We start from the raw sequence: 18,180 nt of genomic DNA, 5'->3' as shown, positions 1-18,180 counted from the left end.
AATTGTTCGAATTTTAAACTATATTTAAAAATCTTTTAATTTTGATATTTACACCATTTTCAGGCCAAGATTGTTTTTAGTTAAACCCGTTAGTTTAAGCTAGATATAAACGTTATACTTTGTCAAGTTTTAACCCTTCCCACGCCGTAGACGGATATATCAGAATGGCATACTTTGGCCAAAACGCCTAATGCAGTTATATCCGATATTATAGATTATGTCTCTTAGAGAGTTTTTTAGTTCACAGAAGGCCTTCGAAATGCCCGGTGCACGCTCTGTGCTTATCGTGGTTGCCAAGGAAATATTTATAAACTAACTATCTTCACTCAGCGACAGGGGGCGGGAGCGCCCTTTGTCTAACTCCGACCGCCTGCTTGTCAGTTCTGTGTCTCCTATAGAGCCATAACCAAACATATCCGTGGCGTGTATTACTGCTTTCTTGGTTGTCACGAGTGTGCGTTTACTACGTATCTTGTTATTATTCTTCATCGTGTGGTAGTTTTGTGATTAGTTAGAAATATTTATCTTGTTTTATAGTAAATGTTATTACATTTTCAGTTTGATTACATTATACAATGAAACTTGAAATATATTTTAAATAAACAGTTTTGTAAATAGTTATTTTTATTTTTATTAAATAAAGACACTAATTCTAAGTAAAATTCCCTGTTTAATACTGTTTGCTTTTACCTCTTATAATTTAGTTATAACAAATATTAGCTTTGTACTTAAAGAGAGAAAGTATTTTACTTGTGTTTATTATAGGAAAGGTTATGGATTTACTAGAGGCCTGCGAAGGGTTAAGATCTCCGGATCGTTAGCTGGAGGTGGAAGCGATGTCTAGCAATAGATGAGATAACACCAGATTGTTGTTGTGTTTAAGGGTTGTTTACTAGCTCATACACAATAGAAGAGAGGCTTTTTAATTCCTTTTTATTTATCATGTGATTTTTCTCTTCCTCCAAACATCTTATTGCGTCTACCATTTCGTTCGTTTCTTCTCGTAGGACTTTCCATTTGCTGCAGTGAGTTTTCACGCCTATAATTTTTATTTCTAATTGCCTCAGCCTTTTCTTTGCTTTTTCTAATATTTAAGTACGGATTTCATTATTTTTTATTTTTAACTGTTTCGGCCAAATCTACTTTATGACCAGCTACTCTGCCTCCTGTATGCATTGCCGTAGATGAAGAAACCGATGGCTTCTTCCCAAAGACCTGATCCGTAAATTAAAGCAACCGCTAATCAGACTCTATTATCAAGGATGGTTTTATGCTGTTCTCTGAAGCTCAGCGATTCTCTTTTATTCGGCCAGAAGTAGCTGCTCCTGATATAGAGGTAGCCGAGGCCGCGGCCGACGCAGTTGATGTTTCCGGCAGGGTCCAGGGTGGCGGTTATAGTGTGTGTGTGTGGAGGCTTAATTAATTCAATAGGGTAACCGACGGGCTTTTGAGTTTAGGTTTACTGCGGTTGTAAATAAATTTTCCTTCTATCTTGGTTTTGTTACTATCAGTCTACACTAAACTGTTGCATGATTTTGTGCAGCAGCGCCAGGTTATTTTCCCAACAACCATTGTTCATGACTCACCTAATTTATATCCTTTTATAAAAAGGTATTGCTTTTCTACTACACAACTGAATGTGTATGTCATTGTTAACAGTGTATAGATAGATAGATATCTTGGAATTGGCGATATCTCCGAAGCTCCTTCAGTCGAGTAAAGCAGGAGGCAACATTATATCGATGTTGCGGTGATGAATTGAAAGCGATTATCTGAATCCAGTAGACTCAATCGGCTTTATCAACCACGATCGATAAGTATCCTGATAACAGTGCCTCCTGTATCAGAAGAGATCATTATTTGGAACTACTAACCAACTGTCTCAGTCTTATTTCGAAATCGTTGGCAATACTATGCGCGAGTAAAATGCAGTAATCAATAACACGATGAAATATTGAAGTTTTGTATCCGTAAAGTAAAATTTGAACCTAGCAATGTTACAAGAAGGTTTTTGAGAATATGTATCCCACCAAGATTTTAGTTTATGCAGTATATTCTGGTAGTCTGCCGCCTAGTACCGTCTGTTTTGAGATCGACCGTGTATTAAACATCGTACTGCACTCTGATGATTACCTCATCATCAGCATTACGCTATATAGCTGTTGGATAGTCCAGACAGACCTCCTATGTAGTATATGTGTCTCAGACGTCGAAGCAATGTAAAGAGTTCGTTTTGAATGTCTTCTTCGCTGACCCTTTTTTGGAGCTCTCTGTGACAATGACAGATTTCAGACGCTGCATTTAGTACAAGGGAGAATGGAACTAAACACAATATTCGATTTCAAACAACCTTTACCACCATAACTGCGTGAATTTAATAGTATCGTGTAAAAATTTGATCTGTAGTTTTGATATAGTCATTAAAAATGTTTCATTTGACTCTGTTATTTTATGTCATTTACCATTCTCAATTGCAAGCTCTTATTTAATTGTTTTTATATTATTATTCTTATGTAATAAGTAAGGCCAAAATATATCTTGTAAGAAAATACCATTGTTTAATTATTATTATTTGTTTCGATAGTTCAAACAGTCATTCTTTGTACCGTTAAGTTTAAGATTGCTTCTAATTAATAACGTTTCAAACGATTTACATTGATTTAAAAATGAATAACTATTAAGTAATGGACAAAATTAAACAATACGAAAGACCAACGAATTATTTTTTTTAAGTAATCAAACTAATTCTATACAAATTTAAAATTGATCTCTTCTTCGTAAATATTTTGTTTGATGATGTGATTAAATAACGAACTTTCCAATTGAAAATTAAGTATAACACCAAATAATACGAGTATATTGAAAACAAATTTCAATTTCTTCCAGGAAAGTGTGTGTAACAGCCTTGCCTCAGATTAATTAAAATACGGTCCTGCCACGATTTGTGAAATATGACGACCTTGGCTGAAGCAGCTGCTTGCAGTAAATCATACTCCCTCCCCAATTACTGGACGATACATAAATATTTTCATGTAGGCTACCATATCCACAACTGATTTTGGGAAACTTAATAATGTATGAATGTAAATATATCTTATTATAATATACCTTATATCTTATTGTTGAATATGTTTTTACCTGATGCAGTACTTAATAAAATTTAAATGTCATTAGGACTTACCAAGACATATTGATATAAATACCTAACAAACAACAAATCGGTTAACAGATATTTCGTAAACTAGCAGAATTATCTTCATAGCTTTAATGATTATATTAAAAAAAGATGTAGAATTATGTGAGTTTCACCGATCAAAAATGTAGTAGATCAGCAAAATACTTTTTTTTAACAGTCACGAAATAATATTTCTAAAACATACTTGCGGAGTCTGCACATCAGAGTTTGATATTACTCTCAAATGGAGTGTCCACTGAAAGTGATTTTTATAAGTTTACAAATAATAAATTGAGTTAAATGATTGTAGAAACATTGGTTTGGGTATGGAATAAGAAGAGAAATGTCTTAATATATTTATCCCCACCACTTTCAAACAGTTATAGATAAGCAAATCTTCTAAAGTTTCATATTGTATAATATTTTTAATATTTTATCATGACCAACTTTTAGTTTAAATAATACAAAAATATTAGGTGGCTAGCCTTATACTCTCCACCTTCAATAAATAGCGTATAGGTGTGCATAACACCCGATTTAAAAAAAGTATTGTTGTCTATATATTTCACCCGCCTACACTTTGATGGTTACAATGTTGTTTATCGTTATATCCCATTTTGCATTTATAAGTTGAATAAATTCAATACTGTTGAGAATTTAATAATAGGTAACACATAAATTTTATTTTGTTAGTTTGCAAACCTTTATGTTTAAAACTATACATTTCTATACTGCATTAAATTAATTTACCTCTGATTTGTATCTTTTAACTTACACTAAAATAGGTTTCAAGTCTATGACTGGATTAATCGAATAAAGTACAAACTATTCAACGATCAACCGGTCAGTGCAGTTAACTAAAATAGGTTTCAAGTCTATGACTGGATTAATCGCATAAAGTACAAACTATTCAACGATCAACCGCTCAGTGCAGTTAACTAAAATAGGTTTCAAGTCTATGACTGGATTAATCGCATAAAGTACAAACTATTCAACGATCAACCGCTCAGTGCAGTTAACTAAGATAGGTTTCAAGTCTATGACTGGATTAATCGCATAAAGTACAAACTATTCAACGATCAACCGCTCAGTGCAGTTAACTAAAATGTAACATTCAGTTCCATTTGAATCTAATTTCAATAAACCAAAGATCATTGTTATATACTGCATCAGCATACTGTTTAATTACATAACAGTAATCATAAATTAACAACAAAGCATTTTATTTTGCTTGAAACACGATCCATTCGGCCGGAAATGATCCGCCTTTGAAAGCTTTCACAACAATTGAGACAGTGATCGGTATATTTATTGTATTAAACAATATTGTGCCGATAAATTATAATTATATGATGCACTATTAAACGTAGACAGAGTTACACTTAGATAGAAATAACGTTGTGATCTCTCTTGAATTCCGTATCGCTCCATATAACTCAAATCGGACGTAATTTGAACCGTACTAATGTGACACTCGTTCACAATATGGTGGCCAAGATCAGTGTATTGTTACTGGGACTAACTGTTCTTAGAAGTATACGTTTGGTAACATCTTTTGAGAATTTGACAGGATATGAATTGGCATCAATTAGGGAGCTGAAAGGTGTGTAATTTCATCAGTTAAATTGATTAGTTAGATTTTGTAGAAATCTACATAACACAACCAATCTAATTGCGAAACTCTTAGATTTTAAATGTGCTTTCAGTTTTGAGAATTAGGTACTAAATTAGTGATTATACCGGAGTATTCGATATGTGCTGTAATCTCTAAATGATTGAGAGTAAAGTGAAGGTGAAATTAGCACTCACACGCATCTTGTTATCTAGTTCCAACCAACAATATTAAAGGTTGTGTAAACGATTTTTGGTTGGGGAGTTATAATTTAAATTCTTTGTCCTTTAAACTGTTCTGAAGACAAAACAATTATGAAATTTTTTTTGATGACTCCAAGGTGATTTACATGCCCTTAAAGTAAACCTTCATGGATTGAAATTTCTTTTAGAGATCTATGAACTTTTAAAGTATTCCATTTTGTTGTCCAATATAATTCAAGAAAATTGCGTTTTTTTTAATAATGTGTTTAAGGAATTAACTTATTATACATAATAAAGGCACTCCCCACAGTTATCTTACATGTATATACTGTTAAAATGACAAAAACTTTATTTTTTATCCTTTATTACGTTATAAAATGTTACAAAAGTCCACTTCAAACTTCCTACTACCCCTCTTGGAATAGTTTCAAAATATTTTTTCACTTTTTTAAATATTAGAAATTTATCAATCGTTCCACTCAAAAACTTATTGCTACTCCTTAAATATAGCGGTTGCTGCTCGTACTTGAGCATAATTTTGATCTCAACTGTTCTGCAACTTGGATTTTAAATGGCCCTTTTCAAAAATGTACAATTTTATACGACTTTTGCATTTTACATTATTTGTAATCCCCTATGACTTAAATTGTGGACATGAAATGTTTTTAAAAAATATCGGGTAACAAAGCAGTAACATGGGTGAATACGTGTGTAACGCACTAATTACAATAAACTCTGCCGTTATTGTATTAATTTGCCCTGTATATAAGTTTATAATACTTTTTTTTCAATGTTTGGAGCAAGCAGTATATATTTATAATTTCCATTTTTAATTTTATTTCTCAACTCTTTTAATGTAAAAATGATAGATTCACCTATGTTATGTCATTGCACAGTACATTTTTGTAAATAGCCAAACCATAAACATTATTTGCATCAAGCATATAGTACACAAATCCCCACATGATTGATTACCATCATACGTGAAATAATTTACCAAACAAAATTGTTAAAACTAGACATTTGATACATAGATAATAACTTCATGCTCGTCTAAGAAATGTCAGGAAAATATAGCATCAAACTCTTGCTCGTGAATAACCATTTCGAGTGATAATAAGTAGAATTTAAAATGCACAAACCGTTTAAAACTTTAGAGCGTTTATCTATTATAATTTTTTTTAATGTGAATGAACAGAACATTTTTTAAGATAGTTACGCAAGTTTTTACAAGATAAAAAAATAATTTTTATAACATAAAGGCCTAGGTTCTTAATTGTTACTTTATCGATACATGTAGTATATCCATCCTCCACAAATCGTTAAATGTGGAACATAATTGCCATATCATAAATTTGAAAAGAATAAATATAATGAATAAATTAAATACAAGTTTTCTATAGTAAATTACCACTAATATCTAGAGAATCACCTAGAAGTGTGAACAAGACACTATTGATTTATGGGTGACACAAAATGCCATCTCACACTCCATTTAGAGATTGTTTTAGTAATATTTTTTCTTTTAATAAGACATCACTTCTGATATACCGTACTTCCGTGAGATCTTCCGTATACTCAATAACACCTTTTTTATTACTGCATCATGCAATTTACAAATGGGCAGTCCAATTGGTTTTGTCAAATGTTTACGTTAGATCAGACATTAAAGTTTTGCTTGAATGGCGTCCTAGGCCTCGGCCGTGATACCCGGTAAGCTATGAAGTTTGGAGAATGTCAGAGTGGGTTTACGGTACAAAGTAAATCCAGAAAAAGTAGGTAGGCGTTTGGGACCGACATTATTCACATTAATGACTATATACTATTATTATTGGTATTTTAATCAAAATTTTTTATAGCTCTTATATCAGTATTTAGAATAAAAACAGTTACAAAGTACATCAATACAGTTTGTACTAGAAATGTATAATTGTTCCTAAAAACATTTTTTTTAATATAACCTGGAACCCGTGACTTCACACGCAATTTTCAAAATCATAGTCCTTATACTTAGTAAAAGCGCTTATGATGGAGTCCTACGACATTTTTTAATCGTAATTAGGAATACATCAGGTACATTTTCGTAATCATGGTTAAGAGTATCAGACTCGTACTTTATGTGATGGACGTGCAGGATCATTTTTGGTTCGACTTAATTATATTTTCGTCATCATAGCTGACTCTGCCTCTTTGTCGCGACCAAGAAAATACAAATACATTGGTCTCGGAACTACATTGTGTCTACGTTCGGCCGTTTAAATTATCTTACGTAGCCACAATGGTTTGGAGTTGCCTTATTGCTCTGATCAAAAAATAATATACGTATGTAGTTCTCGGAAATCTACTTCGGTAAAAAAAGCGCTTACGTCCGGCTCTTATAATCGACTTTCGGTCAAAGATTTTCCAGTGTCATAGTTGAATTTGCCTTGTTATGCCGATGAAGAAAATATATACTCATACAAAGGACTAAGAAGCCTATTATGGTCTACAGAGAAATCCTATCTAACTCCTCTCTATTTCCGGTGTGCGGGACAAATCCTTATTAATTTCAATATTTAAAAATAATCGTTAATAAGGTTCAATGTTCTAGAAGAAGTAGCTTCTGGACTGTAATCTGGGATGAATGGGTCGTTGAGATATTGTAGGGACTGTTAAAATACGATATCACGATGTCAAGGATGCCTACCAGTTTAGAGTACCGTATGTGAAAACATTTACAGCTTTGTTCATTCATGTTAGTTTTATAACTATGTTTAAATAGAATTTACAATTCATTAAATGTTTGTAATTCTGGAGTAAACAATAAATATTAAATTTGTCTTTGTTCTCTACATTTTACTACTGATTAAGCACTGTACACTTAACATTTTATAAAATTGTAACGTAAATAGATGTTTAAGCCACTTTATGAACTTCAGTTCAAAGTGTAAACAGTTGTTTAGGTTTTGATAAATTTTGACCATGAAGCATAAATATAACCATTTTTTCCGAATTCCAAAATATTCCAGGTAACTTTTTAAATTTTTCTCTTCATATAAACCTTCTCTGGAATTCAACGAATATTTTACAAAAGACTGCCGAATCAGTCCAGCCGTTCTCAAGACTAGCGCTTAGCAACAGATTTTGCGATTCTTTTTTATTTATAAAATTCAATTTAATTATAATAATTAATGCGCTAAGACTCAAAGGGTTATTTTTTACATTGGAGTAGCTTCTAGGCAGAGTATAGGGGGTGTCGGATAGCGCGCGTGTTTTGCCTACTCTATAGCCATTTTTCATACTACAAACTACATAAACTATGGACATAGTTATATTTTTAGGTAGTTTAAAGTTTGCTCTACAATTATTAACTAATGGGTTTGTTAAGTACAAAATAAAAAAGTTGAAGTGCAAAATATTCAAAACATGGACCATGAAAACTCAAAATTGCCTGTTACGTTTAGGAAAACAAGTGATATGGACTCTATTTGCAAATAGTTTAACCACCAAAATAAACTGTTAAAATATCATACATTTGTATTGAATATTTACAAAAATATGGGCTGTAAACCAAGAGCTTGCAACTTTGAGGTTGGGTGGAGAGGTAGCAAGAGGGGTAGGTTTGTGCGGACTTTTGTCCACTTGTCGGCACAGTAGTAGTCGATGGGATATAATACTCTTAATGTTTTACAATATTTCTTTCCTTTATTGGCTGATTAACACATTAACTTGCAATAAAAGCCCGTAAATTAAAATTTGCGTCACCCGCTCACAGTTCATATTATGTCCGAGGCCTATTGTGTATGAATCATTATGCCCTCAAATTATGAACTTGACTATTTGATTCTTATTACAGTATTTCTGAGTGGGCATCTTATTATTAACAATATTCCCACCCCATATTTTGTTTAATAAACTCTTACTTGTCTATAGACCATGCTGGCTGCGGTCACACGTTCTACACGCAAGGCGTGAACATATATCTTATGCCGTGGATCTGCGTACCGTCATCCGCCTGTGATCGCAAATGGGACCACATACTCAATGGCACGCAACAGCAGACGTTATACGCTAACGTGAAGAGCGGCCACGAGCCAGGGTTCTGCAGTCAGCGCTGGTTCAACATCGGCGAAACTCATTGTTGCTTCATCGGCGACTTACACTTATTCAAGGACTTTGAGTTGAAGGACTGGCCGAAAATATCCGTTCCCATCAATGAATCCTACTGGAATTCTACTATGAAAGCAATCAACGGTAAGATCGTTTTGTGAGTGACATACTATTATTCTGCATTGCTCCTCTCATCACGAGATCCCCAAAATCTACATACTGCGTAAATATCCGTTTTTATCAAATAAACCTACTGGGATTCTACTATGAAAACAATCAACGGTAAGATCGTTTTGTGAGTGACATACTATTATTCTGCATTGCTCCTCTCATCACGAGATCCCCAAAATCTACATACTGCGTAAATATCCGTTTTTATCAAATAAACCTACTGGGATTCTACTATGACAGCAATTAACGGTAAGATTATTGTGTGACTATTGGTGTACATTGCTCCTGCTATCACGAGATCCCAAAATCTATATACTGAGAACCTATCCGTTTCCATCAATTAAACCTACAGGGATTCTACTATGAAAGCGATAAACTTAAGATTATTGTATGAGTTACATACGATTAGTGTGCATTGCTCCTCTTATCACGAGATCCCCAGAATCTACATACTGAGAACATATCCGTTTCCATCAATGAAACCTACTGGAATTCTACTATGAAAACTATCAACGGTAACATAATTTGGTTAATGACATACTATTATGTGTGCATTGTTCCTCTTATCATGAGATCCCAAAAAACTGCATATGGGAATATATCCGTTTCTATCAATTAAACGGTTTAGAATGGTTTAAGAGCTATTTAAAAGACAGGAAATTTGTGGTAAAAGTATTGAACACACTAAGCGATGAGAGAAATATAAAGTACGGAGTACCGCAAGGAAGCCAAATCGGTCCAGCTCTTTTTATAATTTATTTAGATGAGATTTTAAGAAAGATTGAGGATTGTCACATTTTTGCTTTTGCAGATGACATACTACTCCTGTCACAGCATAAAGATATAAGAATTGCAGAAGAAATACTACAGAATAATTTTAACACGTTAAACAAATGGACTCATGACAATGGCTTGATAATAAACAACCAAAAGACATGCTTAATGCATATTTGCCAAAAGAATATGAAAATTGATAGAGTAGTAAATATTAAATACCATGATTGTGAATGTTTGCATGGTCATAAACAATGTCAATGTGAGAGTATTAAATTGGTTGAAACTGTGAGATACCTGGGCATAACTGTTGACAATAGGCTAACATGGAAACCTCATGTAACTTTACTACAGAGAAAACTCGGCCCCTGTATTGCCATAATGCATAAACTGCAAAATAAACTTACTGAACCAGCAAAGATAGCAGTTTATAAGGCACTATTTCAATCAATAATCACATATGGAATAACTACCTGGGGAACAACAGCGAATAGCCATTTAAACCAAATACTAAATTTACAAAAAAGATGTTTAAGGGCACTCTACGGATATGAATTGGACATAAATGACAATCAATTGGACCAGCACTATAGTTTAAAGGGACAACTAACACCTAAAGGATTGTATATATTTAAAATTTTACAGATATATTATGAAAACAAACAATTTAAGGAAACCCTGGACAGAAGCTATAATACTAGGCATTTGGCTAAGTACAAAATACACACCCCAAGGACAGACTATGGGCGCAGGCTACCAGAATATATAGTACCCAATCTATTTAATCAACTGCCTAGTGAAATAGAAAATTTACCAAATCTAAAGAAGTTTAAATCGGCAGCCTACATTTGGTTAAATACAGCTAGACCTCTATATCAAGTATAAAGACAAAACTTGCCATTTGTAGATGTCTTAGAAATAGGCCTAGCCTGGCCCAATCCCCACTAGCCTGCACTGACATTCCACTACACTGCACAACACTCAAAACTATTTTCATTACTCAGATTCACTCTCACTGTACTAGACTGTTGTTTATTCACACTACTTTATTCACCGACTACGAAAAGGCCACTAAACCCACTTTACTCAGTGAGCAAACATAACATAAACATAACCCAAAAACAAAACATAACCTAGCCACGATTAGCAGAAACTGTTTCGACCAGACGACACTACTGCACACAACTGGAGACAGACAAAGAGGAACAAATTCAGACAGGTATGCACGTATTACACACCACTGAACTCCTAGAAGAATATATTGTTATTATTATTAGAAAAATCGTTTTCAGATATCTAACCATGTTATTGTAATTTATATTGTTTTTCGTTATGTAATCGTTATATTATTTTATTGTTATTGTTATTGTTATTGTTATTGTTATTGTTATATTAAGTTCAAACCATATTCATACAATTGCCAAATATAAATAGAAACATGATGCCTGCCCTAAACCGCAAATAAATCGTCATTAGTAGTTTAATTTATTAAATTGATTTAAGCGATACAACTTATTAAAGACATTATTGCCAGTAGAAGTGGAGCAGTAGAAGTAAGGAAATATCGCTGGACCTCGCCGACAAGTTTTTTATGTAACTTGGCGAGGCCAAACTGTGTAAAAACAATGTAATTGAATAAATAAATAAATAAAATAAATAAACCTGAAGGAAACAGGATTTTTCCGGACATTTGCCATCGTTCAGTGAAACAAGAAAACAGTAACACTACGTTTCGAGATCTGCAATCTGATCTCTTCTTCAGGTAAAGAACTAACCTAATACATGTATTAGGTCAGTTCTTTACCTGAAGAAGAGATCAGATTGCAGATCTCGAAACGTAGTGTTACTGTTTTCTTATTTCACTGAACGATGGCAAATGTCCAGAAAAATCCTGTTTCCTTCACAATCATCCCATCGTCAAAAATAACCTTTAAACAAAGAACAATTAAACCTACTGGGATTCTACTATGAAAGCAATAAACTTAAGATTATTGTGTAAGTTATATACTATTAGTGTGCATTGCTCCTCTTATCATGAGATCCCCGATATTTGCATACTGCGAAAATATCCGTTACCATCAATGAAACCTACTAGGATTCTACTATGAAAGCAATTAACGGTAAGATTATTTTGTGATCAACATAATATTATTGTGCACTGCCCTCCCATCAAGAAATCCCCAGAATCTACATACTACGAAATATCCTTTTCCATCAATGAAACCTACTAGGATTCTACTATGATAGCAATTAACGGTAAGATTATTTTGTGAGTGACATACCATTATTGTGTATTGCTCCTCCTATCAAGAGATCCCCACAATCTACATACTGCGAAAATATCCGTTTCCATCAATAAAACCTACTAGGATTCTACTATGAAAGCAATTAACGGTAAGATTATTTTGTGATTAACATAATATTATTGTGCACTGCTCTCCCATCAAGAAATCCCCAGAATCTACATACTACGAAAATATCCTTTTCCATCAATGAAACCTACTAGGATTCTACTATGATAGCAATTAACGGTAAGATTATTTTGTGAGTGACATACCATTATTGTGTATTGCTCCTCCTATCAAGAGATCCCCACAATCTACATACTGCGAAAATATCCGTTTCCATCAATGAAACCTACTAGGATTCTACTATGAAAGCAATTAACGGTAAGATTATTTTGTGATTAACATAATATTATTGTGCACTGCCCTCCCATCAAGAAATCCCCAGAATCTACATACTACGAAAATATCCTTTTCCATCAATGAAACCTACTAGGATTCTACTATGATAGCAATTAACGGTAAGATTATTTTGTGAGTGACATACCATTATTGTGTATTGCTCCTCCTATCAAGAGATCCCCACAATCTACATACTGCGAAAATATCCGTTTCCATCAATGAAACCTATTAGGATTCTACTATGAAAGCAATTAACGGTAAGATTATTTTGTGATCAACATAATATTATTGTGCACTGCCCTCCCATCAAGAAATCCCCAGAATCTACATACTACGAAATATCCTTTTCCATCAATGAAACCTACTAGGATTCTACTATGATAGCAATTAACGGTAAGATTATTTTGTGACTGACATACCATTATTGTGTATTGCTCCTCCTATCAAGAGATCCCCACAATCTACATACTGCGAAAATATCCGTTTCCATCAATGAAACCTACTAGAATTCTACTATGAAAGCAATAAATTTAAGATTATTGTGTAAGTTATATACTATTATTGGGCATTGCTCCTCTTATCACGAGATCCCCAAAATCTGCATACTGCGAAAATATCCGTTTCCATCAATGAAACCTACTAGGATTCTACTATGAAAGCTATTAACGGTAAGATTATTTTGTGATTAACATAATATTATTGTGCACTGCTCTCCCATCAAGAAATCCCCAGAATCTACATACTACGAAAATATCCTTTTCCATCAATGAAACCTACTAGGATTCTACTATGAAAGCAATTAACGGTAAGCTTATTTAATAATGACATACTTTTAGTGCGCATTGCTCCTGTTATCAATAGATCTTATATGTGTATACTGCGTAAAACTATGAGTTATTGGTATTGAATAGTTAGTTGACTGCTCATGAAGCGAGTCCTAGATCTCTCTACCAATCTGTTTACTACTACTCATAGACCAAAGGCAAACCAATCTATGTTATCCAAACTTAGAACACTATAGTTACACCAACATCTTTTTGTGTCTTTAATTTGAGAACGACTTGTATTAATGAGTTGAAATTTGTCATGTTATATCTTTATAACTTAAAGGCTTAATTACACAAAATTGAAACTTATATAAGCTTTATTTTGGAAATGGCAGCTTCTTAAAAACTTATGGGGAAGGTAATGTCACGGAATGCAGCATGTTGACGATTTAAAAGTGAAATTCCTGAACTTTGTTAGTTTGCAACTTGGTTCAGTTACGTAACTGACCACGTGACTGGAAGGTTATTCAGTATGTTCCAATAAATATTTAGTTATACTTCAATATTACTCTCTGACCGTCCATCATATTTTGTGAAGTACACATCTGTTTTATGAGGTTTTACAGGATGTCCTTGTACAATTTGTAATAAATCTAAATAGTAACGTAAATATAAAAAGTTATTTACTACTTTTTGCAAAGAACTGTGCTTTCAGACTCTGTAATTATAAAGTTAGAGAAACTAATTTCTTACTTTAAAAGGGCAAAACTTTAAAAATAATAAAAACTAATTTGTAATAAAATATGCACTTGAAATCTTACACAAATTCAGAATTTTAAATAGTGTTATAATGCGATTTGACTGGTATTAGCGTTAGAAAAATTAATGGAAAGAGCTGAATATTTATCTGAAAGTTTTTTATGTTAACATTTTATATAAGCCTGAGTCGTCAAAAATATTAACCACGGACGCTCGGTGGGTTAAACATATTGATACACATATGTTTAATGTACTGTAGATCCTAATAATATTAAAAATCCGAAATTGCATTTATTTGTTTGTTTTGCATTCACGCATACATTACCGAACTGATTGTACTGAAATTTTACATAGACATTCTTACGCTCCCTGTGATGAATATTGGCCTAATTTGTTTTCTAAAATCTTTCCGTACTATGCCTAAATGATCTCTAAAGCAGCAAATCCCATTTTGGTCTATAAGTTTTGTAATATTAGGAGCCTGTTAAACTTAACCATTCTGTGTATACATTGTATCATGGCAGAACGACCATATGTTTAATAATTAAATCGGTATTTTCAATTGGTACACATTTATATTGAGTGAAGCATAACTACAATAACATTACTTTTTGGCAACAAGTTAAACCAATTAATATATTTCTGATTTTACCGATTCTAGGTGCGGGCCTACTAAATTGTAAATGTGTTTATATATGCTATTGAATTTGGTTTCCTGTGGGAACAAGTGGAATCACAAAGCAATGAGAAATTAAATGCAATTTTTATGACAGGAAATCGTCGGGGGATGTCGCATCAATTTCTCACTGATGAGTTATACGATAATGTTAGGTAACTAATACGAGTATTATAGAATAATATGATATTGCGAACTTGGATTGGGAGGCTGCAATATGTACTTTACTGCATCATGTACCGTCATAACGTAAGTATTCAAGTATTGGTTATCTTAATAATAAACACTGAAATGGGTACCAACCTGATGCTATTAATGACTTATTCCACTTTTAAAATAGCATAGCACCCTATCGAATTACACCACAAGTGCTTCACTAAGAAAGCTACAAAGTTCGACTTTGAAGTTCCTCTAGATTGGCTTAAAATAGTTTAAGTGTTACTGAAATCATAACAGCTATAATTAGTCAAATTCACGGAACGTTGCAATTGCGGGCTTGCGTTTGCATGCTGACAAAACCTTGTATTATCTTGCACACAAGTAAAACAGAGATAGACTTATTGAATAGCCTGCAGTCCTTGTTAATTTTCTTTAGATTAAAATGAAGCTATCATGCTATTTTCGAAACACTGTATGTAGGATTTTTACATATATTTTACTTTAAATTTAAATACGAATTGTTTTACCAACCACGGTATGTTTCTATTTATATATATTATTAAGCTTAAATAGACTCTTTTAAATTATACAAAGAATTCCTGAGTTGTAGTTGGCTAGACAACACCAATCATTCTGTCTTCACAGACCTGTGACTATTTTACGTTTAAAAATCATAGGACTTTTTTTATATCCTTCAAACCAGCTGAAAGTGTTTGCCATACAATCGTTCTGTCTTCAGAAACACCTGAATATTTTACGTTTAAAAATCATAGAACTTGTTTCATATCCTTCAAACCAGCAGAAAGTGTTTGCCATACAATCGTTCTGTCTTCAGAAACACCTGAATATTTTACGTATAAAAATCATAGGACTTATTTTATATTCTTCAAACCACCTGAAGGTTTTTATCGGACAATCCTTCTGTCTTCAGAGACTTCTGACTATTGTACGTTTAAAAAGCAGAGGACTTGTTTCATATCCTTCATACCAGCTGAAAGTGTTTGTTATACGATCTTTGCAAAATCCCTTGTAAATATATCACACTTTTTTTAATGTGTTTCGTTATTTTTTAGCTATGTATGAAGAAGATGAACCCGCCAGTCACCACTGGATGTTTAGACAATGTAAGTATTCTTTTTAGTATTAGTATTAAACTTCTATATTTGTTTACAGTTTTATAAAAGAACTGTAAAAGTCCGTGGTTATAAGCACTTTTAGTATATTGCATAATCATTGTAATTTACTACATTATTGTAGGCTTTGAATCATTCTAGGCAAATTTTTAACCTTTTGTTCGTTAGCAGCATTACACCTGACATTTCGGCTCAATCCATCGCGTAGTTTTGTGCTACTGAGATTGAAGAGAACAGCTTTATGTTTGTAATAATGAAGAAAAGTAAGACTCGATCTGTGATAAAACATTTTTATTCAAAAGGCATGACGTCGAAAGAAATTAAATCTGATCGGATTTAGTTCATGACACATATGTTCCTGTGTTTGCAACAGTTTACAATTGGGTAAACGAGTTTAAAGGTGGCCGCTCATTTAAAAAAAATGAACTTCGATCGGGACGATCGCAGGAAGTATTTACTCCCAAAATGATTTGACAAAATCCGGGAAATGATTTTGAATCATCTACGAATTAAAGTGTGCAAAATGGTGAAGGCTACGGAAATATCACAAGGTGCAGAAGCTTCAATTTTGCGTAAAAAATTGTTAGTCAAAAAATTTTCCGCGAGATGGCGGCCAAAATGGCTGAATTGAAGCTCGAAACGTCGCAAAATCCACCGTATTCTCCAAATTTGGCTCCCAGTGACTTTTTCCTGTTTCTGAATTTGAAAACTGGCTTGGCAGACGACGCTTTACTTCAAACGAGGAGGTTTTTTAAAGGATTTTTTTCCGAAAACTAGTCTTTTTATCTTTTTTAAGGACTTATTGAACTATCTTCGTACTTGATCTCTAGAGACTCAGTATTTTTCCGAAATGGTATTTTTTGACGGCTTACCAATTTTGAAAATTACTGGAAAATGTATGTAGCTGAAAGGAGATTTTGTTGTGAAATAAAAAGAATTTTTGCCAAAAAACTTGTTATTCTATAGTTTTGTGTAAGGCCTCATTCAACGATCCTCATGGACCTAATGAGTAGTAGTGTCTCTCATGTTGTCCAGTGTATGTAACTGAAATGCAGGCAATATATTGGCCATTGTACACTCATGAGCGATTTTAACATACGACGTATTAAAACATGTAGCTATCCCAACACATAATCCATTATTTTACGGTGCATACTTTGAATATTTAAACACTTATATGAAATCCGAATTAATAAAAATTGAGAATGTATAATATTGTAACAATATATCACGGGAAATGCCTATAAATTTCATCTGCAGGCTTGAAATTTTGCACGAAACGTCGTTTCTGCATTGACAAAAATCAGTTCTATGACGTTCGAGACCAATCATGGAATAGGCTGAGCATTTTTGAAGCTTATCCACTCACTAAGGTGACACAATTTCTCTTTTGTTATCCGGGGTGTGTAAATATTTCTTTTCCGTTTTATTGTATATCGTACAATATGTCAACAATGAAATGAGCTATGGGCTTGTTACGCGACACATTTTGAACCTATACTATCACAAATATACAGTAAAATTAAAATGTAAAGTAGTCATTGTTATGTTAATGTTATGTAATATGTTACAGATGAAGTATGTGCAATGTATCCTGTTGGGAAAAAACATAACTCAACCCTTTTTACGCCACATTTTTGTGTTGAGGAGAACGTATGTGATAGTAACAGTACGCACAATATTCCACCCCCACAAGGGTATGTATTATCAATGTAAATATTAGCATACTTATTCATAGCAATTTATATTTTTACTAACATAGAGATAATTGAAGAATGCATCAATGTTAACTGAAAACTAGAGGCAGTTGTAATTCTTAGGTTTGACATGACTATCTCAGTTTTTCAAATCATACCTCACTGAAATACTATAAAATATTGTACGATTACAATAAGAGAAACTTTAAAATAATTAAAAGTAAAATAATTCGAGTAAAAATAAAAAGATTAGGTCCTTTTATTAAAATGTTAATTAA

At 33.0% G+C, this 18,180-nt stretch overlaps 1 protein-coding gene across 1 annotated transcript in view; it reads left to right on the top strand.

Annotated features, from left to right (window-relative positions):
- The first annotated feature begins 4,607 nt into the window (after positions 1-4,607).
- LOC124364670 overlaps positions 4,608-18,180 on the top strand; it is a 43,735-nt gene continuing 30,162 nt past the window's right edge. The window contains exons 1-4 of the mRNA XM_046820330.1: positions 4,608-4,778; positions 8,903-9,223; positions 16,146-16,196; positions 17,779-17,902. Coding sequence (XP_046676286.1) covers positions 4,661-4,778; positions 8,903-9,223; positions 16,146-16,196; positions 17,779-17,902 — 614 coding nt within the window. The 5' untranslated portion in view covers positions 4,608-4,660. The remainder of the gene's footprint in view (positions 4,779-8,902; positions 9,224-16,145; positions 16,197-17,778; positions 17,903-18,180) is intronic.

This window comes from Homalodisca vitripennis, chromosome 6 (assembly GCF_021130785.1).
Source record: "Homalodisca vitripennis isolate AUS2020 chromosome 6, UT_GWSS_2.1, whole genome shotgun sequence".
Classification (NCBI taxonomy): Eukaryota; Metazoa; Arthropoda; class Insecta; order Hemiptera; family Cicadellidae; genus Homalodisca; species Homalodisca vitripennis.
Note: the sequence above shows the minus strand (reverse complement) of the source record. Positions and strands in the feature narration are given on the sequence as shown.